At 44.0% G+C, this 27,020-nt stretch overlaps 1 protein-coding gene and 1 long non-coding RNA gene across 12 annotated transcripts in view; one reads left to right on the plus strand and one right to left on the minus strand.

The window, feature by feature from the left end:
* Babam2 (BRISC and BRCA1 A complex member 2) overlaps positions 1-27,020 on the minus strand; it is a 450,578-nt gene that overhangs the window by 63,524 nt on the left and 360,034 nt on the right. For all 11 annotated transcript variants that reach the window (XM_087553697.1, XM_087553689.1, XM_087553690.1 and 8 more), the window contains 3 exons: positions 19,753-19,852; positions 16,367-16,437; positions 7,642-7,724 (listed from right to left, as the gene is read on the minus strand). In XM_087553697.1, coding sequence (XP_087409823.1) covers positions 7,642-7,724; positions 16,367-16,437; positions 19,753-19,852 — 254 coding nt within the window. The remainder of the gene's footprint in view (positions 1-7,641; positions 7,725-16,366; positions 16,438-19,752; positions 19,853-27,020) is intronic.
* LOC148005111 (uncharacterized) lies at positions 19,573-21,722 on the plus strand. Its single transcript, XR_015622865.1, has 3 exons — positions 19,573-19,666; positions 20,036-20,108; positions 20,826-21,722. It is a non-coding gene; the product is annotated as an uncharacterized LOC148005111 (long non-coding RNA).

Consider the following 27,020-nt stretch of genomic DNA (forward strand, 5'->3'; position numbering starts at 1 on the left):
GGGGTACACATATAGAGGACAGAGGAACACGTTTCAGAGTCATTTCTCTCCTTTTACCATGTGAGATCAAATACTGGGGATCAGACTTAGTGGCAAAGAATCTTTTTATCTGCTGAGCCATCTTGCTGGCTCAATGTCCTTGTCTGTAAGGAGTCATAAGCCCACACTCACAGCAGACCCACGGCACAGAACTGTTTGCACTGCACTCAGCTAATAAAAAATGGTGTGTACATAAGGGAGCACGCATTTTGCCACAGTTCAATTCCTGCCCTTGTCCTGGACCAGAGTGACTCCCACATACGCATCACCTCCTGGGCCTGGGCGGTTCCTGGATGTTGCAGGCCCCTCTGGATTGACTCTGTGTGACAAACCACTACTAGCCACACTCACGGTCTAAGCTGAGCTTCTGATGCTCAGTTGCTCATTGTTCTTTTCATGGTCAGAGTGGATTTTTATCTCAAGCTTGTCTATTTACGTTTCTCAGGAGGACACCATAACCTGCCACCATTAAGGAACAACTCTTGCTTCACATTCTGCTGCCTTCAGCTAGAAATGTCATCTCTGCAGAGGTCTGCTCAGTCCTCAGAAATGAGAGGACATATCTATTTGTAGGGCTTGACACTGACATTCTGCTCCTGCTGTTGGGATGTCCAGATTTGTCATGAAACTCTGATGGAGTTTGAAAGTTGTCACACATACCTGGGGACACTGCTAATGGATTATCTGGAACAGTGTCAGAAGGCAGCCATGGATCAGTTCTGAGATTTAAATCCTAGCTGTCACTGAATCTTGCTGTGCTGCAGTATGGTCTTTTGCTACCCAGGATAAAACTAGTAATTACTCACAGAAGCGTGCTAGGAGGATTAAGTATCATGAGATATGCAAAGTACTGATCAGAGTGTTGGGGCATGGTAGAGCCAGGGTTTCTGTTAATACAGATGACTATTATTGTCAACAACCATAGTTCTGCACCAAAAATTGCCTGTAAGTCATCAATGTAGGTAGCTTTTCAATGCTAACTATACAAAGATCACTTCATTCAAAGAGATTAATAATGTAAGTTACTCTGAAAGTGGCTTTCTTTCTGAGTGGGAGGCCTACTTTGGTTACAACTTGTTAATTGGAAAGCAGCCTAGTACATTTTGGAGTCAAAAATCACCAAAACTTCTCAGGAACTCTGATCAGAAAAATAGTTACCATGAAGGAGAACTGTGCGAGAGGCAAAAGGGACACAGAGAACAGGGATCACTGCACTGAATGTAGGTCTGATTCATAGCTCCCTCCTCAAAAGACATCCCTTTGGATCTCTAAAAAAAGGTGTTATTGAAGTCTAAGAACTCACAAGAAGAGAATATTACCCAGGAAAATTGGTGAGTGAACTTTTCAACCTGGTGTCCAAAGCTGGAAACAGGATTTTAGAGAGTGAACTATAAAGAAGAAAGAGTTTCAATCTGAGTCAAAGTAGTGATGGTGGCTGCTACCAGGCTGAGTGAGAACCTGGGAGGCATGCTGCATGTGTAATTGAGAATGGCAGGCTCCACCATCAGCTTCACAGAAGTCCTGGGTTAAAGTGAATCAAAATGTGTGAACCAATTAAAAGGCCCAGGAGTCCTACAAAAACAAGGAGGCATTGGAGAGATCTCTCCTGTTTCCCCACATTCTTTAGTACTCTGAACAATAGAAGGAACAAAAGGTCTTACTTCTTGCTAATTATCAACTAGTTCCTGTTGCCCTCATAGTTATTAATACTAAAAATGCTTATATTAAACTGAGAATTCTCACAAGAGAAGCAAATATGCCAATCCTACACAATGTTGTGGCTGTATAGCTTTGGTTTAAAACAGTTTCTAATACACGCCATTGCCACACTTTACCAAGACTGATTTGTTCAAACACATTAATTAATATACATAAAAGTGTGATTTGGACCCAAAAAAGTAACTCACTTTTGAGAAACATCACCGCTCGGGGGTTACTGAATTACCTGGTGGCCAACATTTTTGTGCCTGCTAGATTATGCCACGGGGCACACAGCTTCTGCAGCAAGGGCAGATAGTGCTGTGCTCAGGACAGAGGCAGCTGAGAGGATGGCTTTACTCTTAGTGGTAGCAACAGTGAGGACCCAGATAGTAAATGTCCTGGGCTATCTTAGGAATCATGCAGCTTGACAAAAGCAGCTTGGAAGGGGCACTCGTAGCAATTACAAGTCTTTGGTCTTATTTTAAAATCTCTCTTGACATCCACATTATTGGTCTCAGTTAGGGAAAGGATTGTTCCAATAACTAGCACAGTCAGTCTGAAGTTGTTAAGTTTCTCTGACTTCATAAATATTAAGCTCTGCTAGGGAGAGACTGAACCCTTTGAGAAACAACACTTGTATCCTTAATATAAGCCTTGGAGCTACAAATGAAAGAAGCAAGAATGTACAAGTGGAAATACAGATACACAGAAAAGACAGGTGATGAGCCAGAGAGACAGAGAGGGAGGGAGAGAGGGAGGGAGATGGAGAGAGAGGGAGGGAGGGAAGGAGGGAGGGAGGGAGGGAGGGAAGGAGGGAGGGGGAGAGAGAGGAAGGGAGGGAGGAAAGGAGGGATGGAGGGAGGGAGAGAGGGAGGGAGAAGGAGAGAAAGGGAGGGAGAGAAGGAGGGAGGGAGGGAGGGGGAGAGATGGAGGGAGGGAGAGAGGGAGGGAGGGAGAGAGGGAGGGAGAAGGAGAGAAAGGGAGGGAGAGAAGGAGGGAGGGAGGGAGGGAAGGAGGGAGGAGAGAGATGGAGGGAGGGAGAGAAGGAGGGAGGGAAGGAGGGAAGGAGGGATGGAGGGAGGGGGAGAGAGAGGAAGGGAGGAGAGAGGGAGGAAGGGGGGAGAGAGAGAGAGAGAGAGAGAGAGAGAGAGAGAGAGAGAGAGAGAGAGAGCAAGAACGCTGTGAACTCCACTACTGGCCTGCATCCCCCATGACAACTACAGGGAAGTAGGAAGTAGAGCTGCCCAAGTCTCATGAGAGGTCACAACCCAACCATGTTCAAAGAGGAAATCCTTCCTTTTTCAAACAAGACTGTTATAGCAACCACAGACATCTGTAATGCGCTTACAGTTAACATACCCTCATATGACAGACACATGGGACAATTACTAGCACAAACAGTGTGGGGGAGGCAGAGCCACTACATCCCACTAGCTTTAAGTCACTATTAATCCGAACTAGACTGTGTGAAGACAAAGGTGCACATGGAAACCTTGGGAACCAACTAAGAAAGCATCTAAGTAGTAGCAACCACAGGCTGAACCCCCAAACACACAGTCCATCGTGTCCACCTGCCTAGGACCTTCTGCAGACGTCCTTTCCCCGCAGGTTTCTTCCTTGGCTTTTCAATAGCTTACCCATTAAAGTCTTGGGTGCACTGTCACCTCCAGAAGAAACCTTTCTATTACACTGAAAGACTGCTACTGAAGCCTCGACTCGGCCATCACAGTACTGGTCTGGTATGGTCTGGAATGTATGCACTCATATCTGCTCGTGAACATTATTTTCTAAATCACTGACATACAACAGGTGAGTCAGGAAACACTGTGTTTGGAGCGGCATACAGCTGTATTTCACCTTTGCCTGATTTTATCAACTAGACTGGGTGAAATGACAGATTTTAGGTCATGTAGATCATGCACCTCCTTCCTTGTGCATTCTTTCCCTTCTCTCTTACTTTTGCTTCTTCTTAACAACCTTGTAAACACATGGCCTAGGTACTCCACGAAAACAGGCTGTGGCCTGCAGGCCGCAGTTGTCTAACCCCTGTGCAAGTCTGACGAATGTATGTGTGCCCACCAACTCCTAACCAGAGTACTGAACATACAGAAAATGCACACAGCTGACCTTACAGGCTATGGAGAAAGAGAAGAGAAAAATGGACAGACAGACTGCGGTTGACAGACATTTCCTCGGGAGATACAGCACACTGTCCAGGCCATCTCTATAGTGATATGTAGATACTGGGAAAGACAGCTTGTCAGTCATAGCTTCCACCCACTTCTCCCTTCAGCCACCATGAGCCACATGCTGCTGCTTGCTGTTGCCTGGGGCCATAAAGAGGGGAGGTGGCTTCCCCAGGGCTGCTGGTGCTCTGTGTCGTTGGCATACCTTGCTATAAGCTCTCTCACCACCAGCATTCTGAAAGACTGCTGCCTTGTGGGTTCCATCTACTACCAGGGGTAAGAATTACTTGGCAGACACGGAGAGACCTGCCCAACCACTGCAACTACCTCTCAAACAGTGGTCAGGAAACCTCTCCAACAGTTTCTGGGAGGAGAGCACGTGCTTCTCCTGCTGTGGTTTTGACTCCAGACACAAATCAAGGACGAAGAGAGGAGTGAGCAGCTGGGAAGGCCTCACAGCCGTACTCAGAAACACAAGAATGCCCGGGTGCTGCAGGGTTGCCTAGGGAGTCCAGAATGTGGGCAGCAACTCTTCTTAAGGCGTTCTTGTTTCTGTATCCAAACGGTCTGAGGTCAGCACCACATGGCTCAGGACACCTTTCCTCTGGTGTCCCCCATACTCAGTGAGCACAGCAGCTGCTCCTCTCACACTGGCTTGCTGAGCTGGGAGAACACGAGGGCGCAGAGGGAGGCAGAGAAAGAAGCTGTTCATGTCCTGCTAGGTCTCCAACCTCCACGTCGCTGAGGAGCCACCCACAGGAGACTGGCTCTCTCTGGCTCTATCTCAAGGTGCTTCCTTCCTCCTCTTTCATATGTTGAGATCCCAGAATAATTCACTGCAGTGTTCTTTGTCAAGTCCCTGCCATCCCATATTCACCCATCTTTAAAACAGGGGAAAAAAAATAAAGAGGAACAAATGGTCCCCTGGGCGTTGGAACCAAGCAAGCAGATGCTTCCAAAGGAAGGTAAGTGTCAGATGCATAACCATGTGGCTGAGGAAAACACATTATCTAACCAAGCTCCAGTGTGCCGCAGCAGGTCCTCAGTCTCAGATAAGAACAGGCAATGGGTGGGAACGATGTGCTTAAAGGCAAGCTGTGAGTGAGGAGGGATGGAGCAGGACAGCATCCAAGGCCTTGATTTACAGCCCTTATCTGCCAGAAGAGCCAACAGTATGTAGGCAGTGACACTAAGTGACAAGGGAGCAAGCAGCCCCCGTTAGGAAAGGGGTGACATTTTGGGACAAACCAAATAAAATCCAGGTTTTAAGGCAGCCATTCTAAGGAGTGCCTGAGGAATCTGTTCCTGAAGAAGGCAGCAGTTCACAGCTAAAATATGATAGCGCTGCAGTTTTGCTATGCACCTTGGTGGAAAAGGAGTCATGAGAAATACTGGATACGAATGCCAGGGAGGCGATATTATGCAGGAAATACATAAGTAGTAGCAATCGCTGTGGCCACTGGCGGCACTGACAGAGGAGTGGCAAGAGCCACGGTGGAAGTGCTCTTTTACCCTGAACATCAGTGCAGGCAATGATGTCCTCAGTAACTAGGAGGGCTTGGGAATGCTTTGTCCCTCTAGGGTTCCTGGGCTGGACGCTGGCTCCCAGTGCAGTGTAGAATCTCTGAGGTCAGGCCCACCGGAAAGTGGTGAGAGCACTGGGGTGCATGTTGGGAGTGATCAGTGCCATTCTCATGGGAATGAATCGTTACGAAGCTAAGACACACAATACACTGGACATTCTAATGCAGCAGGTCCCTTTTATATTTTGCTGCCATACTGTAGTCCAGCCAAGGGGCTTGGAACCAAATGTAAAACTTCTAATACTATGAGCTATACAAACCACTCTGCTTTATAAAGTCCCTGTCCTTGGGTATATTGTCATAGTAACAGGAAATGGACTAATAATATATGCCATTTTGAGTTGCATGCTGGAAAAAGAGATTAGGACTAAGGAATGTAAAGAATATATTTCTCCTTTATGCCTGATATGGTTGGACATCAACTGAAAAAACATGAGTAAGAAATAGAAGTAAGTTTCAAGAAAGTGTCTGTGCTGTCAGGCTACTTCGAGATGAAGGAGCTGCTAGGAGTCTTCAGTTTACTACTGGGCTGTCCACAGCCTTTGTGGCAGCGTCTGATGAGCACCACTACCACGAGCGTTGGAGGCAAAGGGTAGGCTCCTGTGGATGAGTTAGGTAGGACAACCACGTCGGGCAATGCTTCCAAGTCCCGAGAGACCATGTGAAGCTGCACTTGGGATCTGGGTATCAGGTAAGAGAAGAGGTAATTTTGAGGCTTCCTTTCTCAGTGTACCTTTAATTGTGGGCTAAGTGCCATATGGTAACGTGTGCAGGAAGCCCAACGTCCGCCTGCCCATCCACCGTGCACGTGTGAAAACACGAAAGCAGAAGGAAGCCTGACCTAGTGATTTGAACAAGGTGTAGTTGGAGGCACTCCCAAGCTGGAGCTCTCTTTCAAATTGTTTATCTGCACACATAATTAATATAAAAATGCCTTTCCCAGATTTAATGTTTGAAACAAATGCCCTAATACAGAATGTGCCACAAGCAGGAGCACAATATGAAGCTGCGGGTAGCACTGAGGAGGGAAAGAGCCATCCTCAAAGGCACAGCCAGCTCTCCACAGGGTCTGGGAGGTACGCAGCATCAGGTAACAGAGGGAGGCTTTCTTCCTATCTTGTGGACATTTAGGGGCTTCATCTCTTACCATTTGCTGGTATGAAATCAGTTTCAAGAAAAAGAAAAAAAAAAGAAATTGAAAACTATTTTAATCTAAAATTACAACCAGAAACCTAGGCCTGCTGAGGAAGAAAAAACTATAAAGTCAATATTGTTTGACACCATCTACTTAGGGCCCGAGTATCCCTTCTAAATTTGGATTAATAAGACATAAGGCAGTTCTGCCTCTGCAAGAAGCCAGCTCAACCCCCTGCTTTTGTCCTAGCTCAAGCTGGAAAAGCTGGAACTCCTTGGCTGTCTACTTAAGCAAAAACATTATACACCACATTGCCAAAGAATGTAGGGTTTAGTTGACTGGCAGCTTACACCTGATGCCATAGGTCACTGGCTCCTCTACAGCAAAGAACTACAATCTAAACCATCCACAAGAGAGAGTGGACCAGTGACTACTGGACCACTGCTGACTGACTATGTAACAGCCATTTACTGTGATTACAATGTGGAAAACCACCGAAGGCTACTGGGGAAGCACAGAGCACTGCCTCCTATGCTGTGCGTTGCTTCTCATTAGCCAAAGTCAAGGACTGTCACTTACTAGTGACCAGAAGGTCAAAGTGAGCATGCTCTCAGTAATCCTGAAAATGCAGACACCTGACACGGGATGCATATTTTGAAACAGAAATAAGTCTAGGGTAGGGTCACTGTATCTTGGCAATGGTGACACTTTGTATTTTCTGTTGTGAGGGGCTGTTTTAGGACAGAAGGACATTAGGACTGTTAGCTGATCACTGAACCCTTCATCCACTGTGACAGTAAGAAATGTTTCATCAGGTATTGCCTGTGGGGTAACATCACCTTAGTGGACGAGAAACAATGGTTTGGAGAAAATATGACCTCAATTTAAACATACACATGGTAAAATAAAAGGACCATGTAAAAACACCAAATGTTCTCACCCTGATTATTACAGTAGAACATTCCTAAGTATATGTGCATAGCAAAAATATACTCACTGTGTACAAGAAAACAAAACTCTTTCCACATCAGCAGCAGTGTAAGTTTTGTGAAGCCTTCTGCATCATATTCCACGACACCTCTAAGTAAGAAAACACATACATAAACTCTCATAAAAATAAGGTTCGAAAGCAACGGAGGTTAAGATATTTCAGAGGCAACCGAACACAGACAGATGTAAGACACATGAGCATCACAAGGGTCTAGGGTGGGACGACAACACTGAGGTTCTTGTTATAGCTCTGCCGTTGGCTACTGTTTACGACCTCACTCAATCTCTTAACCTGTGGAGGTGTAGCTTCCTCATCCAGCAGGGAACTATGATATTGGTAAACATTTTAATAGCACTGTGAGAACTGACCAGGATAAACCATGAGATGGAAACGTTAGTCATCGTTATGAGTAAGAAGACAAACTAGACACCCGCGGATCCCGGCCCGCAGCAGCTCTCTGCTCCCAGACCCGGTGAGAGAGAGACCCAACCGCCTGGTCAGGTGGGCACTCCTGAGGCTGCGGAGCGGAAGAGACCACCAACACTGCTCACCCCTGCCCACATCCCTGGCCCAAGAGGAAACTGTATAAGGCCTCTGGGCTCCCGTGGGGGAGGGCCCAGGAGCGGCAGGACCCCTGCCACAGACACCGCCGGACCCTGAAGGAAACAGACCGGATAAACAGTTCTCTGCACCCAAATCCCGTGGGAGGGAGAGCTAAACCTTCAGAGAGGCAGACAGGCCTGGGAAACCAGAAGAGACTGCTCCCTGCACACACATCTCGGACGCCAGAGGAAAAAGCCAAAGACCATCTGGAACCCTGGTGCACTGAAGCTCCCGGAAGGGGCGGCACAGGTCTTCCTGGTTGCTGCCGCTGCAGAGAGCCCCTGGGCAGCACCCCACGAGCGAACCTGAGCCTCGGGACCACAGGTAAGACCAAATTTTCTGCTGCAAGAAAGCTGCCTGGTGAGCTTGGGACACACGGAAGCAGAATTTCTCTAGAACCGGGCACGTTCTGTGTTTACCGGAAGTCCCACACCCGCGGATCCCGGCCCGCAGCAGCTCTCTGCTCCCAGACCCGGTGAGAGAGAGACCCAACCGCCTGGTCAGGTGGGCACTCCTGAGGCTGCAGAGCGGAAGAGACCACCAACACTGCTCACCCCTGCCCACATCCCTGGCCCAAGAGGAAACTGTATAAGGCCTCTGGGCTCCCGTGGGGGAGGGCCCAGGAGCGGCAGGACCCCTGCCGGAGACACCGCCAGACCCTGAAGGAAACAGACCGGATAAACAGTTCTCTGCACCCAAATCCCGTGGGAGGGAGAGCTAAACCTTCAGAGAGGCAGACAGGCCTGGGAAACCAGAAGAGACTGCTCCCTGAACACACATCTCGGACGCCAGAGGAAAAAGCCAAAGACCATCTGGAACCCTGGTGCACTGAAGCTCCCGGAAGGGGCGGCACAGGTCTTCCTGGTTGCTGCCGCTGCAGAGAGCCCCTGGACAGCACCCCACGAGCAAACCTGAGCCTCGGGACCACAGGTAAGACCAAATTTTCTGCTGCAAGAAAGCTGCCTGGTGAACTCAAGACACAGGCCCACAGGAACAGCTGAAGACCTGTAGAGAGGAAAAACTACACGCCCGAAAGCAGAACACTCTGTCCCCATAACTGACTGAAAGAGAGGAAAACAGGTCTACAGCACTCCTGACACACAGGCTTATAGGACAGTCTAGCCACTGTCAGAAATAGCAGAACAAAGTAACACTAGAGATAATCTGATGGCGAGAGGCAAGCGCAGGAACCCAAGCAACAGAAACCAAGACTACATGCCATCATCGGAGCCCAATTCTCCCACCAAAACAAACATGGAATATCCAAACACACCAGAAAAGCAAGATCTAGTTTCAAAATCATATTTGATCATGATGCTGGAGGACTTCAGGAAAGACCTGAACACACTTAGGGAAGCACAGGAAAACATTAATAAACAAGTAAAAGCCTACAGAGAGGAATCGCAAAAATCCCTGAAAGAATTCCAGGAAAACACAATCAAACAGTTGAAGGAATTAAAAATGGAAATAGAAGCAATCAAGAAAGAACACATGGAAACAACCCTGGATATAGAAAACCAAAAGAAGAGACAAGGAGCTGTAGATACAAGCTTCACCAACAGAATACAAGAGATGGAAGAGAGAATCTCAGGAGCAGAAGATTCCATAGAAATCATTGACTCAACTGTCAAAGATAATGTAAAGCGGAAAAAGCTACTGGTCCAAAACATACAGGAAATCCAGGACTCAATGAGAAGATCAAACCTAAGGATAATAGGTATAGAAGAGAGTGAAGACTCCCAGCTCAAAGGACGAGTAAATATCTTCAACAAAATCATAGAAGAAAACTTCCCTAACCTAAAAAAAGAGATACCCATAGACATACAGGAAGCCTACAGAACTCCAAATAGATTGGACCAGAAAAGAAACACCTCCCGTCACATAATTGTCAAAACACCAAACGCACAAAATAAAGAAAGAATATTAAAAGCAGTAAGGGAAAAAGGTCAAGTAACATATAAAGGGAGACCTATCAGAATCACACCAGACTTCTCGCCAGAAACTATGAAGGCCAGAAGATCCTGGACTGATGTTATACAGACCCTAAGAGAACACAAATGCCAGCCCAGATTACTGTATCCAGCAAAACTCTCAATTAACATTGATGGAGAAACCAAGATATTCCATGACAAAACCAAATTTACACAATATCTTTCTACAAATCCAGCACTACAAAGGATAATAAATGGTAAAGCCCAACATAAGGAGGCAAGCTATACCCTAGAAGAAGCAAGAAACTAATCGTCTTGGCAACAAAACAAAGAGAATGAAAGCACACAAACATAACCTCACATCAAATATGAATATAATGGGAAGCAATAATCACTATTCCTTAATATCTCTCAATATCAATGGCCTCAACTCCCCAATAAAAAGACATAGATTAACAAACTGGATACGCAACGAGGACCCTGCATTCTGCTGCCTACAGGAAACACACCTCAGAGACAAAGACAGACACTACCTCAGAGTGAAAGGCTGGAAAACAACTTTCCAAGCAAATGGTCAGAAGAAGCAAGCTGGAGTAGCCATTCTAATATCAAATAAAATCAATTTCCAACTAAAAGTCATCAAAAAAGATAAGGAAGGACACTTCATATTCATCAAAGGAAAAATCAACCAAGATGAACTCTCAATCCTAAATATCTATGCCCCAAATACAAGGGCACCTACATACGTAAAAGAAACCTTACTAAAGCTCAAAACACACATTGCACCTCACACAATAATAGTGGGAGATTTCAACACCCCACTCTCATCAATGGACAGATCATGGAAACAGAAATTAAACAGTGATGTAGACAGACTAAGAGAAGTCATGAGCCAAATGGACTTAACGGATATTTATAGAACATTCTATCCTAAAGCAAAAGGATATACCTTCTTCTCAGCTCCTCATGGTACTTTCTCCAAAATTGACCATATAATTGGTCAAAAAACGGGCCTCAACAGGTACAGAAAGATAGAAATAATCCCATGCGTACTATCGGACCACCACGGCCTAAAACTGGTCTTCAATAACAATAAGGGAAGAATGCCCACATATACGTGGAAATTGAACAATGCTCTACTCAATGATAACCTGGTCAAGGAAGAAATAAAGAAAGAAATTAAAAACTTTTTAGAATTTAATGAAAATGAAGATACAACATACTCAAACTTATGGGACACAATGAAAGCTGTGCTAAGAGGAAAACTCATAGCGCTGAGTGCCTGCAGAAAGAAACAGGAAAGAGCATATGTCAGCAGCTTGACAGCACACCTAAAAGCTCTAGAACAAAAAGAAGCAAATACACCCAGGAGGAGTAGAAGGCAGGAAATAATCAAACTCAGAGCTGAAATCAACCAAGTAGAAACAAAAAGGACCATAGAAAGAATCAACAGAACCAAAAGTTGGTTCTTTGAGAAAATCAACAAGATAGATAAACCCTTAGCCAGACTAACGAGAGGACACAGAGAGTGTGTCCAAATTAACAAAATCAGAAATGAAAAGGGAGACATAACTACAGATTCGGAGGAAATTCAAAAAATCATCAGATCTTACTATAAAAACCTATATTCAACAAAATTTGAAAATCTTCAGGAAATGGACAATTTCCTAGACAGATACCAGGTATCGAAGTTAAATCAGGAACAGATAAACCAGTTAAACAACCCCATAACTCCTAAGGAAATAGAAGCAGTCATTAAAGGTCTCCCAACCAAAAAGAGCCCAGGTCCAGACGGGTTTAGTGCAGAATTCTATCAAACCTTCATAGAAGACCTCATACCAATATTATCCAAACTATTCCACAAAATTGAAACAGATGGAGCCCTACCGAATTCCTTCTATGAAGCCACAATTACTCTTATACCTAAACCACACAAAGACACAACAAAGAAAGAGAACTTCAGACCAATTTCCCTTATGAATATCGACGCAAAAATACTCAATAAAATTCTGGCAAACCGAATTCAAGAGCACATCAAAACAATCATCCACCATGATCAAGTAGGCTTCATCCCAGGCATGCAGGGATGGTTTAATATACGGAAAACCATCAACGTGATCCATTATATAAACAAACTGAAAGAACAGAACCACATGATCATTTCATTAGATGCTGAGAAAGCATTTGACAAAATTCAACACCCCTTCATGATAAAAGTCCTGGAAAGAATAGGAATTCAAGGCCCATACCTAAACATAGTAAAAGCCATATACAGCAAACCAGTTGCTAACATTAAACTAAATGGAGAGAAACTTGAAGCAATCCCACTAAAATCAGGGACTAGACAAGGCTGCCCACTCTCTCCCTACTTATTCAATATAGTTCTTGAAGTTCTAGCCAGAGCAATCAGACAACAAAAGGAGATCAAAGGGATACAGATCGGAAAAGAAGAGGTCAAAATATCACTATTTGCAGATGACATGATAGTATATTTAAGTGATCCCAAAAGTTCCACCAGAGAACTACTAAAGCTGATAAACAACTTCAGCAAAGTGGCTGGGTATAAAATTAACTCAAATAAATCAGTTGCCTTCCTCTATACAAAAGAGAAACAAGCCGAGAAAGAAATTAGGGAAACGACACCCTTCATAATAGACCCAAATAATATAAAGTACCTCGGTGTGACTTTAACCAAGCAAGTAAAAGATCTGTACAATAAGAACTTCAAGACACTGAGGAAAGAAATTGAAGAAGACCTCAGAAGATGGAAAGATCTCCCATGCTCATGGATTGGCAGGATTAATATGGTAAAAATGGCCATTTTACCAAAAGCAATCTACAGATTCAATGCAATCCCCATCAAAATACCAATCCAATTCTTCAAAGAGTTAGACAGAACAATTTGCAAATTCATCTGGAATAACAAAAAACCCAGGATAGCTAAAGCTATCCTCAACAATAAAAGGACTTCAGGGGGAATCACTATCCCTGAACTCAAGCAGTATTACAGAGCAATAGTGATAAAAACTGCATGGTATTGGTACAGAGACAGACAGATAGACCAATGGAATAGAATTGAAGACCCAGAAATGAACCCACACACCTATGGTCACTTGATTTTTGACAAAGGAGCCAAAACCATCCAATGGAAAAAAGATAGTATTTTCAGCAAATGGTGCTGGTTCAACTGGAGGGCAACATGTAGAAGAATGCAGATCGATCCATCCTTATCACCCTGTACAAAGCTTAAGTCCAAGTGGATCAAGGACCTCCACATCAAACCAGACACACTCAAACTAATAGAAGAAAAACTAGGGAAGCATCTGGAACACATGGGCACTGGAAAAAATTTCCTGAACAAAACACCAATGGCTTATGCTCTAAGATCAAGAATCGACAAATGGGATCTCATAAAACTGCAAAGCTTCTGTAAGGCAAAGGACACTGTGGTTAGGACAAAACGGCAACCAACAGATTGGGAAAAGATCTTTACCAATCCTACAACAGATAGAGGCCTTATTTCCAAAATATACAAAGAACTCAAGAAGTTAGACCGCAGGGAAACAAATAACCCTATTAAAAAATGGGGTTCAGAGCTAAACAAAGAATTCACAGCTGAGGAATGCCGAATGGCTGAGAAACACCTAAAGAAATGTTCAACATCTTTAGTCATAAGGGAAATGCAAATCAAAACAACCCTGAGATTTCACCTCACACCAGTGCGATTGGCTAAGATCAAAAACTCAGGTGACAGCAGATGCTGGCGAGGATGTGGAGAAAGAGGAACACTCCTCCATTGTTGGTGGGATTGCAGACTGGTAAAACCATTCTGGAAATCAGTCTGGAGGTTCCTCAGAAAAGTGGACATTGAACTGCCTGATGATCCAGCTATACCTCTCTTGGGCATATACCCAAAAGATGCCTCAACATATAAAAGAGACACGTGCTCCACTATGTTCATCGCAGCCTTATTTATAATAGCCAGAAGCTGGAAAGAACCCAGATGCCCTTCAACAGAGGAATGGATACAGAAAATGTGGTACATCTACACAATGGAATATTACTCAGCTATCAAAAACAACGAGTTTATGAAATTCGTAGGCAAATGGTTGGAACTGGAAAATATCATCCTGAGTGAGCTAACCCAATCACAGAAAGACATACATGGTATGCACTCATTCATAAGTGGCTATTAGCCCAAATGCTTGAATTACCCTAGATCCCTAGAACAAACGAAACTCAAGACGGATGATCAAAATGTGAATGCTTCACTCCTTCTTTAAATGAGGAAAAAGAATACCCTTGGCAGGGAAGGGAGAGGCAAAGATTAAAACAGAGACTGAAGGAACACCCATTCAGAGCCTGCCCCACATGTGGCCCATACATATACAGCCACCCAATTAGACAAGATGGATGAAGCAAAGAAGTGCAGACCGACAGGAGCCGGATGTAGATCGCTCCTGAGAGACACAGCCAGAATACAGCAATATAGAGGCGAATGCCAGCAGCAAACCACTGAACTGAGAATAGGTCCCCTATTGAAGGAATCAGAGAAAGAACTGGAAGAGCTTGAAGGGGCTCGAGACCCCAAAAGTACAACAATGCCAAGCAACCAGAGCTTCCAGGGACTAAGCCACTACCTAAAGACTATACATGGACTGACCCTGGACTCTGACCCCATAGGTAGCAATGAATATCCTAGTAAGAGCACCAGTGGAAGGGGAAGCCCTGGGTCCTGCTAAGACTGAACCCACAGTGAACTAGTCTATGGGGGGAGGGCGGCAATGGGGGGAGGGTTGGGAGGGGAACACCCATAAGGAAGGGGAGGGGGGAGGGGGATGTTTGCCCGGAAACCGGGAAAGGGAATAACACTCGAAATGTATATAAGAAATACTCAAGTTAATAAAAAAAAAAAAAAAAAAAAAAAGAAGACAAACTAAGAAACCAGTCCATTGGGCATGATGTCACATGCCTTTCATCCCAGCATTTGGGAGGCAGAGGCAGGTGGACCTCTGTATCTCTGAGTTTGAGGCCAGCACAGTATGCATTGCTAGTTCCACAGCTGGGCCCTGTCTCAGAACGAAACAAAACCAGGCCTCTGGCATCCAGGGGAAGGGCAATGCACAGCATAGCAGTAGGGAGAACCATTCTGCTTTCCCTGCAGTCACAGGCTTTCCATCTCTCTCTTGAGCCATCTTCTAACCCCTTCTCTGAAGTTTAACTCATCATGGTGAGGTATAATGTTAGGTTTTCTTCCCCATCTGTAAGGCACTGTTGGTGGCAGTCCTGTCAGGAGTCCTAGATCCTGGGAAAGTGTGATCTCTGCCTTGCTGTCCCCTCTTCTACACAAGGGACTTCACTGGGTAACTAAACTTACAGTTTCAGGGCTAACTACAATAAAATATGTTCATAAAGTGCCCTACATCCATCATCAATTGAATGGACAACCAAAATGTGGTACACACAGACAATGGGATTTCCTTTATCCATTAAAAAGAATGAAATCCTGGTACTTGTAGGAAAATGGATGGAACTGGAAACCATTATGTTAAGCAAAATAAAGCAGACTCAAAAAAGACAAATGGCACATGTTTCCTTGCACATATGGAATCTACACTTAAATATGATTGTGTAGATCATGAAAGCAGGCAGGGGAGCAGGAGAAGGGCAGAAAGTCTGAGGAAGAATCGAGTACTGGGGTACATGGACATGAAAGGGAAATTGAGGCCATTGGGCATGGGAACAGAAACAGCAAGGAAAGACAGGGTACGGGGAAGGTGCTCAGAGCAGAGGACAGGGACATGTGTGTGGAAAATGCAGAATGAAACCTATTACTTATATGCTAGCTTAAAATTATTGTATAAAAGCATAGCTGAAAAAAAAGGAGAGAAAAATGAGAAAGAAAAGTCCTGGCAACTAGGAGACAATGGAGGTGAACGTACAGAATGAGCCCCAAGCTCCACAGGAAGCCTGCTCTACACGCATGACGCTGCAGAGAACACTCCCGCTGGCTGCGGCTGGGAGAGCACAGTGTTGCTCAGAGAGCATAGTTGGTTCTATTATTTGCTAAAGAATGCAAAAAACTAAGTCGTCCTGGCAGCTCTAGGGTAAGCACCGCAGCCTGAGTGTGAGAGAGATGAATTACATGTGAGAGCTGAGCACACTGTTGTGTGCGGTGTAAACAGGGCAGAACTTACGTGCCAAAGTGACTGAGGAAAGCAGCGATGTACTCTCTTCTTTTGTGATAGCCTTGAATCACATACTGCACCTGGAACGGGAACCCAAGCTGGGGATTAGTACAGAAGGACGGAAAATGCTCTATTATGAGAAACTGGAAGGGCTGGGAGAAGCAGAAGAAACAGGAAATGCACACTCACTGCCACCCTACTGCCTAGCTGCTTCATCCAGCTTCTACCTACCTACCTATCAACCTGTCAATCAATCTGGCTGAACATTTCAAAGGAAATTAGAGACATCCTGATGGTTCACCCCAAATATTTCCTTTAGTATGCAGCTCCAAAAAACCTAGACATTTTCTTTAGAAAGCCACAAATACAGTAGTCACACTCAGCAGGTTTGGGGAGTACTCTGATGCCATTGGCTACCCTGTCTACATCAGCTCTTCTTCATCACCTCCAAAACATTGTTTTCAAAACACTGTTTAATTCAGGATTAGAAATGTAATTTGTTTATATTTTTAAAATCTTTTAATCACATAGTAACAGCATGTATGTTTCATATATCACACACATACACATCTTTCTGTCTGTCCATATTAGTATGCATAAATGGCATCACCTTTTCAGAGATTGGGTTAATTTTCTTACAGACTATCTCAGTTTTCTGTTTCTTTTACCTTCTTACATTGGAAATTAGAGTTAATAGTATGGTTAGATTAGGTTAATGGGTTTTTGGCAAGAAATCTTCCCAGGTAATACTGGACTTCAATATTTGGCTAAACAACTCCATTGTAAAGGGATGCTCTCCCTTGCCATAGTGAGACAATTCAATAACAAACAAACACACACACACACACACACACACACACTCATACACACACACACACTCACACACTATACACTCTACTTCTCAAGACAATCCATCTACAAATGTATCTCTTTTAAAAAAATTATTTTTATGTGTAGTTGGTGTTTTGCCTGCATGTGTGTCTGTGTGACATACATCTCCTGAACTTGAGGTAGAGACCGCCATGTGGGTGCTGGGATTTGAACCTAGCTTCTCTAGAAGAGCAGTGACATACATCTCCTGAACTTGAGGTAGAGACCGCCATGTGGGTGCTGGGATTTGAACCTAGCCCCTCTAGAAGAGCAGTCAGTGCTCATAACTGCTGAGGCAACTCTAGCCCGGGACAGGCGTATCTCTCGAAGTATACAAAGACCTGGTTCCCCATCAACCATTCATCTAATAGTCTCAGTATCAGCTGGAATATTCTCCTCTGACTTATTTCACTGGGGGTTGAAAAACGTTGATCTACAATATTATTCTGTTTGCATTTATCAGCAGACATTCTTTATAAAAGAGATGCCATTAAGTGGGGCTTTTTGGTTATCTTGAACTCCTAGTGAAAGGGTAAGATAAAATGAAAAAGGTAACATAATACTTTTTATTCTTTCAAAAATCTTTATATTCAGAATGAGAAGTATTACAATGGCTGATTTATTTTGCATTTTTGTATATATATCCTTGTTAGCACAAAATAATAGTTTCTACAAAACATGTTGTCATTATGCTAGGTAGCTGAAAGTTACTTAATACAACTACTTCTACCATAAAAGCATGTTCTTTACAATGGTCTCGCTGTAGCTGAAAGAAAGAATGAGAGAGACCCTCCCCAAACTGTTTAGGTCGGCTGTAGCCGCACCATGTTCCCATGGCTGAGGAGGGTCAAGATAAAGGACTTGGCACAACCTTGGCACAAGTGGTCCTGATAGTCAGGCTCTACCTTCGAAAAGTTAAACAATTCTATTTATGTAACGGTTTGTGTCAATTTAGAGAAACAGTGCTTACTTTGCAGGCTTAATGCAGGATCAGATGTTATTTTCAGAAAAGAAAAACAGATGATAAGTTTGCTTAAGTGGCTTTGTTTAAAAAAGGGATGAAAACAGTTCTGTGTACTTGATTTTAAAAACAGAAAAGCATTTTAACAGAAACCCACAACAAAACTGGCTATAAAGATAGATTCCGATGTAATTATGGAAATTCATTTGAAGAGACTGCTCCTAAAAGCAGCCCATGCTGTCCTCGTTTAGAACAAACAGAGGAACACCAATTTTAAAGACAAGTAAAATTAATGAAAGGGAACCAGATAAGAAAAGCAGACTGATTCTTATATTTCTGAGAAAACCATACTCTTTTTTTTTTTTTTTTTGAGGAAAATGCATGACTAGAAATTAATCTCAATTGGGGAGTTTAAAAAGGCTTTTCTTCTCAGTTCTGGAAGACACAATTTACATTTTTCTCCACAATTCTGGGACACAGATTTGAAGGCATTGCAAAGCCCCAAAATGTAAATAAGAATCTTGCCCTCCACTCTGGCTTAGAGGGGAGCAGCAATGTGGGGTGGGGGAGGGGTGTCTCAGCAGAAGCCACCACTCCAAGGAGCTAAGTGCCTTGGAATCTGGGCCAGTCCCACACACTGCAATCTTGCCAGATTTCAGTTTCCCTGACATTTAAGAAATAATACTGAAGCCTCTGAAATAATATTGTTCTTTAAAAATATGTCCTATATAGAGATGAGCTATCTTCTGAATGGGAGAGATAAACAAAAGATCTGTTTTCCCAGCCAATATGAACGAGTCAACAGGAGCAAAGAAAACAGCACTTTGGCAATTAAACCAACTGAGTCACAGTCCATGTGGGAGGGGAAGAGTCAGGGTGACTAGTGTGTTAATATCTCTAGTTTTCAGCTAAATATCATGGTGAGACATTAACAAGTATATTTTCATACTTTTGGGATATAGTTGACTACCACCAAACTCAGCTACGTGTCCATGAATACAGCCAAGGGAAAGCTTTAGATAATCTGATATGGCAGGTGGAAGGCCTGCTGACCCAGAATGCTTGCCCCTTGAGGAGCAAAAACTCTGGTCAACTGCTCAGAGGCATGATAAGAATGAAGGACAGACAATTAATGGGTGAGATAAGAAAGCAGAGAGAACTGAAGGCCGTTTTAAAGAATTATCTTGACATGAGCTGGCTGCAGACACATGTATACACCAGATGACTGGGAAGAAGGGGGTTGGTTCACAAATGCAAAACCACAAGAACGCACAAGATGCATCCAAACGCATGTAGGGGATATGGGGAACCTTAATCGGTGATTAAATCACCACGTGTGAAAGGAAGTGATGACTATAAGACAAGCAGTGGAGGCTGGGTCCTCAGAAAAGGGGAAGGAAGAGGAGGACAAAGACGGAGAAACACGGACTGTCCTTCAGAGTGGGCAAGGGAGAGCTGGACGTGCAGAGATGTGTGAGGTGACTGGCACACACCATGGTCTGACAGCTGTAGCAGGACTGGAGGCAGGGGCTCTGAGCGGACAGAGCTCAGGGACTTGCTTTACCTTGTTGGTGAGCAGGTGGCACACTTGAGGCACATAATCAATGAGACATCCTCCTCCTGGAAAAGCAGGGATATGGAGAGCCGAGGAGCCCCCGAGGGCACTGAAAGGACAAGAGCAAAGGACCTTGTCTTAGGGCCGAGGCAACGCAGGGCAGGACACCCCAAGCAGACCTGGCATCTCACCCAGTCTGGCCGCCGGCTGCCGAGGGTTAATGAGAGAGGGAATAAGGCCTTCACGCAACGATTAAATGTCTGTATATTAATTCAGTTTGTTGCATTAACAGGTTACACATCATAAAGAACAACTCAAGATCGTATCACACGGCAGTATAAACCTGCCACTTCTACTTGGCCCAGGTAAGTATCTGAGCTGTGATGGGCAGACATTAAACACATTTTTATGCTCACTATGTTGATTTAGTGTTTGGCAAAGAAAAGTTATTCATCAAACAAAGGGCCTGAGCCACAAGGAACTGGAGAGCCAGTTCTAGGGTTTATTGTATTGTAAAAGGCACACAAGACAAAGAGACAGGAGCAAACAAGAGGATGCAGTTAATATTCACTGATTCAGTCACTGATAGCAGTACTGAGTCTAAAACAGTTGCTACAGCTTCCACACAGTGGACAATGGCGACGAAAACAAACAGTCCAGAACTTCAGAGCACGGATCTCACCCTTGACCTCCCTGCCCCGCGGTTTTTGTTTTATTTTGATGTATATGTTTCTATACCATCTGTAAACTCCCCTGTAATGTGCTGGGAAATAACAATGTGCTTATTTACTGTATATGTCTCCCAGCTCCAGTATTGTGTGTGAAGGAGAGAATGTCACAGTAACTACCTGGAAACCCTTTTCCAAAGAGTGTAGGGCAGGGTGACTCAGTCTAGGGCTGTGACACAGGGGACACTCTGAACTCCAAACACATGTTCTCTTGACTGCAAATTTTTTAAATTAATTTTCCTGGTAAAGATGAATTTTATGTTTGCTTATGGGAATAAAAAAATCCCAACAAACAAGGCCAGATGATGGGAGGGGGTGGAGACAGACTGGAAAGACTTATTCCTAACTTTGTAGACGCAGACGATACCAGACACTGAGAGCAGCGGCCTGTGCCATGGTATGTCACCTACAGATCCTCAGTGCTCTGCAACTGCCCAAGATGGAGCCCAGGGCATCTACTCTCAGTGTGGATAATGGAAGAAGGCCCAGAGGAGTGCTGTACCCTATGAACTTGGGGACAGCTTTCTGACCTTGCCTCTAACACATACGGCACACTCTTTATCAGGTTCTAATGATTCCTCTAGGTTAGAAAACAGATCAAGGAAAACAAAAAGAGTTCAATATTTATGCCTTGTGATTACTGGTTAAATGTACATATAATGTAGAGAAATAAAGAAAACACCAAGATCCAGGCTACTCACAGCTTACTTAAGAGAAATAATCCCTGGTGTTACAGATTCCAAAAAAGAAAATGTATTTGAATAGTTCCCTGGAATCAATTGACTGCAATGGGCTTTTGGCTTGTATAAAACATTATAGGATAGATCTTTAATCATTTGTTATGTTGTATAAAAGGAAAATAGTCTGTAGGCTATCCTCTGAGTCAATCTCTCTCATCTATCTATCTATCTATCTATCTATCTATCTATCTATCTATCTATCTATCAATCTATCATTTATCCATCTCTATCTCTCTCATTTTCTTTCTTTTTTTTTTTTGGTTCTTTTTTTCGGAGCTGGGGACCGAACCCAGGGCCTTGCGCTTCCTAGGCAAGCGCTCTACCACTGAGCTAAATCCCCAGCCCCTATCTCTCTCATTTTCTTTTTCATTTTTCTTTCTCTCTCTCATATTCTCTCTCTCTTTAATTTGTGTTAATATGGTCATAAATAAAAACTGCTTCTGGTGTAAGGAAGCGGAGGTGTGAAGAAACGCCATTTCTCTGATTATTAAACTGACACTTGTTGCTAGTGCTTCCTTCTCTCCACTTTAGCCTTTCCCACAACTTGGTGAATCGAGAATCACTGTACCTTTGCAGGGGAAGAAGGCCAGTCTTGGGGGACACAGGAAATGGCCTGAGGCTTGTACAACTCATCAGTGGTCAAACCAAGATTAGAAGGCAAGTCACTAGAGTCCCTGACACTTTTAGTGATATACTGTGCTTTCTGAGGGGAGGGTGAATTTAATCATAAAAGGCTACAGGGTTGGGAAGAACAGCTGGTGTGGTTCCCTAAAGTCCTCAGGGTCAGGATGCCTATGAGGAGAGAGCTCTCTGAGGCAGATACTGAGATGCACAGAGCAGGTGGACCAGCATCCCTCTTCAAACCCTAGCACTCACCCCAGTCTCCTCAACCATCAGACTGGCCTGATTTGGGATGTGATAGACTAACACTCTTGGAATTGACCTCTGAACCACTTAGCTTCTGTGCTTCACTAGCTGAAGTCTGTCAAGTGTTAGGAAAAAGAACTCTAACTGGGCTTATGGTAAAGGAGGTTTGCTTCACCACTCATTCAATTCAGGAATTTTTTAGCGTGTTAGAACATGAAACCTAAGGTCCAGTGTCACACACCGATAAGTGCTGCTGATTCATACAGGAATGCCTACCTTGTGGGTGAATATTTAACAGGCTGTTTAGAGCCTGAATGCTATCCTGATCATGTGACCTAAACAAAGACTGATGCCATGAAATAAGAGCACAATTACATTTTCAAAGGGTGGAAGGTAGAAGTAATGACCTGTGAGCTCCAATGATTTGATAGAATTGATATTGATGATGATGGTGGTGGTGGTGGTGGTGGTGGTGGTGGTGGTGCTGGTGGTGGTGGTGGTGGTGGTGGTGGTGGTGGTGGTGGTGATGATGATGATGATGATGATGATGATGATGATGGGCCGAACATATGGAAAACGGCCTGTGCAAAAGGGAGTCCAGGGCTTGCTCAGACACTGCAAGGGGGATGGGGCTGCTGGGGAAAAGGCAGGGCTGATCTTCGAAGTGGCTACTGTGGGGCTGAGCTTTACAGGTGTGAAGAAGGAAAAGACAGTTCCTTGCAGCTCCTCTGATCTCTGAGTGGAGCATGGAGAGTGTGGTGAGAGAGTGAGGAAGAGCTGTGGGATGGCAGGGCACAGGCTGAATTTGAGAGAAGGTAAGAGGACTGTTTTGATGAAGAAGCACCTTCCGATTTATTTTTCATGGATTAATATGAAACTTGAAGTTAGGTGCTAATTCTTACGAGGTGAAACTAAATTGGTATGTCTAAGTTTGAAAGTCAGAATTGAAAATCTTTTCTTCCAACGGAGCTATTTGAATAGAACAAAAGGTAAACAAAGAGGCAATTCCAGCCACCTCCTTGGCTCTAAAATATAATCATAGCAATGGTTTCTGATAAAGATTAATATATTCCTTCCCATGCAAATGAAACTGATAGAGCCTTTTGTGAACCTTAGTCAGGACGTCTCTACTACTGAAGACTTGACTGGGCCACAGTGTGACAACAGGGGGAATTATGGTGACATGACAGAATCCAGGGAGCCAGCCTGTCTGAAAGCCTGACTTAGGACAATGGAGTTTGACACTGACCCATGATGAAATAGCAACTTCCAAGTAAAACGGAGAAGGCATTATCTAGACAGGAGGGGACCAGCCTTTATCCTTGCCCCACAGACTCCTCTCAACTCAAGTGTCTCATCAGTACCACAGGGTAACACCACTCTCAAAACAGATGTGTCTGCTTTAAGAGATAGTAAGAGGATTAGATTAACAACAGGGGTTACACTATTATCCAAACAGCACCAAGCACTTCAAAAGGAAATACTGGATTGCTCTGAGCTGAGTATTCCATGTCCAGGAGTAAGGACAAGGCACTTTCAGGGACACCTGGAACAGCCACTGTGCTCTCATCACACCCTTGACTTGGATTCTGAGAGGCAGGAGTTGTTCGGGCTGCTTCCCTCAGACTACTGTTCCTAGGAGTGTGGGAGGTCAGTACATGGGCAGGGGAACTTCAGGACCATCAACAGGAGACAGGCTGCCTCTAGCTCCAAGCCTTCGGAAAGAGAAAGGGGCACTCCCAACAAATATCAGCTGTCTGCTTCACTGTCTGCAGGCATCATTTTCCCAAATAAGTCTGTGAGCAGCACATCACAGCAAAGTAGAGGAATGCTGGGGACCTCAAGAATCTGGGTCAGTCTATGGCATCAGAGTGTGTGTCCTGGAGGCCTGCCAGGACAGTCATTACAACAAAACAAGTCGCTGATGTTTAATGAGTACCTACTTTGGCCAGGCACTCCATAACATCTAAACTCATAACAACCCTGCCAACCAGACTTAACTAGATCCATTCACAGGTGAGAACAGTGAGGTTCAAAGGTTTAAGAATCATATCCAGGAAGAGCAACTATGGTACACAACTACAGAGTATGAGCCTGTCTTTCTAGTCCCAAAGCCCCACATCCTGTTTCATTAGGAATTTTTTCATAGACAGGTTTGTGTGTCTTTTGTATGGGTGTTTTGCCTGAATGTATGCCTACGTACCGCGTGCATGCCTGATGGCTTGAAGGAGGCTTAGAATCCCCTGGAAGTGGAGTTATAGATGATGACGAACAGCCATGTGGGTGCTGGGAATTGAACCCAGGTCCTCTAGAAGAGCAGCAAGTGCTAAGCCATCTCTCTGGGACCAGACCTGAATGCTTTAAAGATTACTCCCTTAACTGGGAAGAGTGATGAGCTCTGCAGTCTCAGTACTTGGAAGGCCGAGGCAGGAGGATCTGTATGAGTTTAAGGTTAGCTGAGGTTATATGGTGAGTTCTAGGCAAGCCTGGGCTACAGGACAAGGTTTGGTCTCAAAGAACATTCCCTCAAGAAAAATCTGTTCCTTACCTATATACTGAAACAATATTAAGTGACCAAAAGTGTCTATAACCTTATATCCATCAATTATCACCATGGCATCTTATATTTACTCATTCTTAGTTTAAGGTACACATGTCACAGCTAACCTAGAGGGATTAACATGCATGCGTGCATGCATATGCATACACACACACACACACACACACACACACACTATACATATATCACATACATACATGTACATTTTCTAGACCTATTGTTAGCACTTACTTCACTTTATGGTTTTAGTTTTGAGTCATACTGAGAGTCTCTCATTCCTTAGTTAAGCAAAATTGGGGTATAACACAACATGGACGGATCCCAATGTGAATGAGAGAAGAAAATAAAACGTAGATCAGAACAAGTGCTCAAAATCAGAAGGAAGAGAAGTCCAGGAGCCACCCTGGAATAGGAGGCTCCCAGTAGCATTGGTTCAGGGCTGTCTCCACACTTCACAATAAAGCTAAATACACTTCATGGCATACAGCAGGTTTGCGTTGGAATGCTGGATTTCATTTCTTGCTTCTCAGTTTTAGAGGAACAGATAAAAATGGAAATGTTCTGAGACAATGAAAACGATGATGAGGCATTCAGAAAATGCTCCTCTTCAGAGCAAAGTCTGAAGAAGATGAAACTGTTGAGTCCAGTTTCTTAGATGCTTATGGAATTATTACAATTATTAAATTGTTAAATGCCAATTGGCTGTTCTCTACTTAGGGACAGTATGCACAAAAAGAACTTCAATGGCAATAAAAGGGACTTAGTCTGCAAATGAATTCCTCATGGGACAGAAGGCAGACAAACTCCACTTACTGACCACTATGTGTCATGGTCTACACCAGGAGAGGGGCAATGGCTAATCTTGATTGTTGATCTGACAGAATTTAGAATCACTAAGGAAACAAATCCCTGGGTCTATCTATGAGGAGTTATGTAGATTAGAATAACTACAGTGGGAAGACCCATTCTAACTTGGGCAGTACATTAGAATCATGGGCTGGGGTACTGGACTGAATAGGAAGGAAAGAGATCAAGGCACAAGATTCAAGCTCTGGTTCCTGATTGCACACACAAGGCAACCTCCTGCTCCTGCGTACCTTCCTTGCCACTGTGGACTGTAAGCCTCGGAGCTGTAAGTTCCAGGGAGGAGAAAAAGTAACTAACACAAGAAGGGCTACCCCACTTACAGGTAAACAGGTCGCATCACCCCTCTAAGGCACACAGGTGCTGACGGCAGGCACATCTAACTCCAGGTCTCTGACACAAAGCTGCTCACTGCTAGGTCTCCCATGACTACCTTTGGCACTTCGAAATTCCCGAGCACACAGACCTGGTCTCTGGTTCTACACGTGGCTCGAGTGCCAGGTGATCACAAAGCCCTTGAGGCTTTTTCCAGGAAACCTTACTAAACTTAACCAAGTACCTGAACTGAGAGCCTTTCTTGTTCTAGAAAAAAGAAACTCTTGGGAACGTAATAGAACTGTGCAGATCAATTACCCTGACCTTCTCCAGTGGAATGCAAGCAAATTTTTATATTGAAAGGATACAGAAAATAGGAATATATTTAATTGCAAACAGAGTTTGTCTAACAACATGAGTTCTAACCAAGTCTTTGTTCAGAACTGTGTTTTCTTAAGTTTGTTAAATATTGCACAAAAGCCTTTAAGGGGCAATAATCTTAACAGATGTCCACCATCAGGATTCTGTTAGCATGTGGAAAAGCATTTTAAGGAAGGCCCCTAAAACAATAATGGGCTTGCTAGATGTTATTCAAGTAAGACAGAGACTACACCAAGATGCCTGGCCACTACAGACACAACCGGGGAAGTCTGGGAAAAGTTTCCCTCTTGTTGCAGCCCTATCCCTGGTCTATGACTGGTAATTATATTTCATCACAAGTGTTCATGAGTGAATTTACCACTGTTTTGATATAAATTTACAAATCTGAATTGTCCCAGAATGGCTTAATGCTCTTCTACTAGTTGGGGCCAGGTTCCTTTTCTTATGAATTCCCCCCGAAACATTTTTATTGGGAAAAAAAATCAATGCATTCAATAGTTACTCAAGCCCAATTTATCTTTTCCAACTCCTCACCTCACAAACCCCCATAGGTTTTAAGGGCATCCAGAGGCAGATGCAGAGAATAAGAGGTAACCTTTGCCTCAGAGGAGAGGTATACTCTTGCTTCCTGTTCAGTGATGTTTGCCTCCACAGGAATGGTATGCACATGCACATGCCCTGCCCGCCCCTGTGCTCTCTAGTGTGGAGTCACCTGGAGCCTGGCCTCCATAGAAAAGTGAAAACACATCAGAAAATGAGATTAGCTGGGCACTGTCACTCTTCACATACTAATTCATTTCTACATGGCCCCCTGCTTGATTC

Source organism: Rattus norvegicus, chromosome 6 (assembly GCF_021556685.1).
Source record: "Rattus norvegicus strain SHRSP/BbbUtx chromosome 6, alternate assembly SHRSP_T2T, whole genome shotgun sequence".
NCBI lineage: Eukaryota > Metazoa > Chordata > Mammalia > Rodentia > Muridae > Rattus > Rattus norvegicus.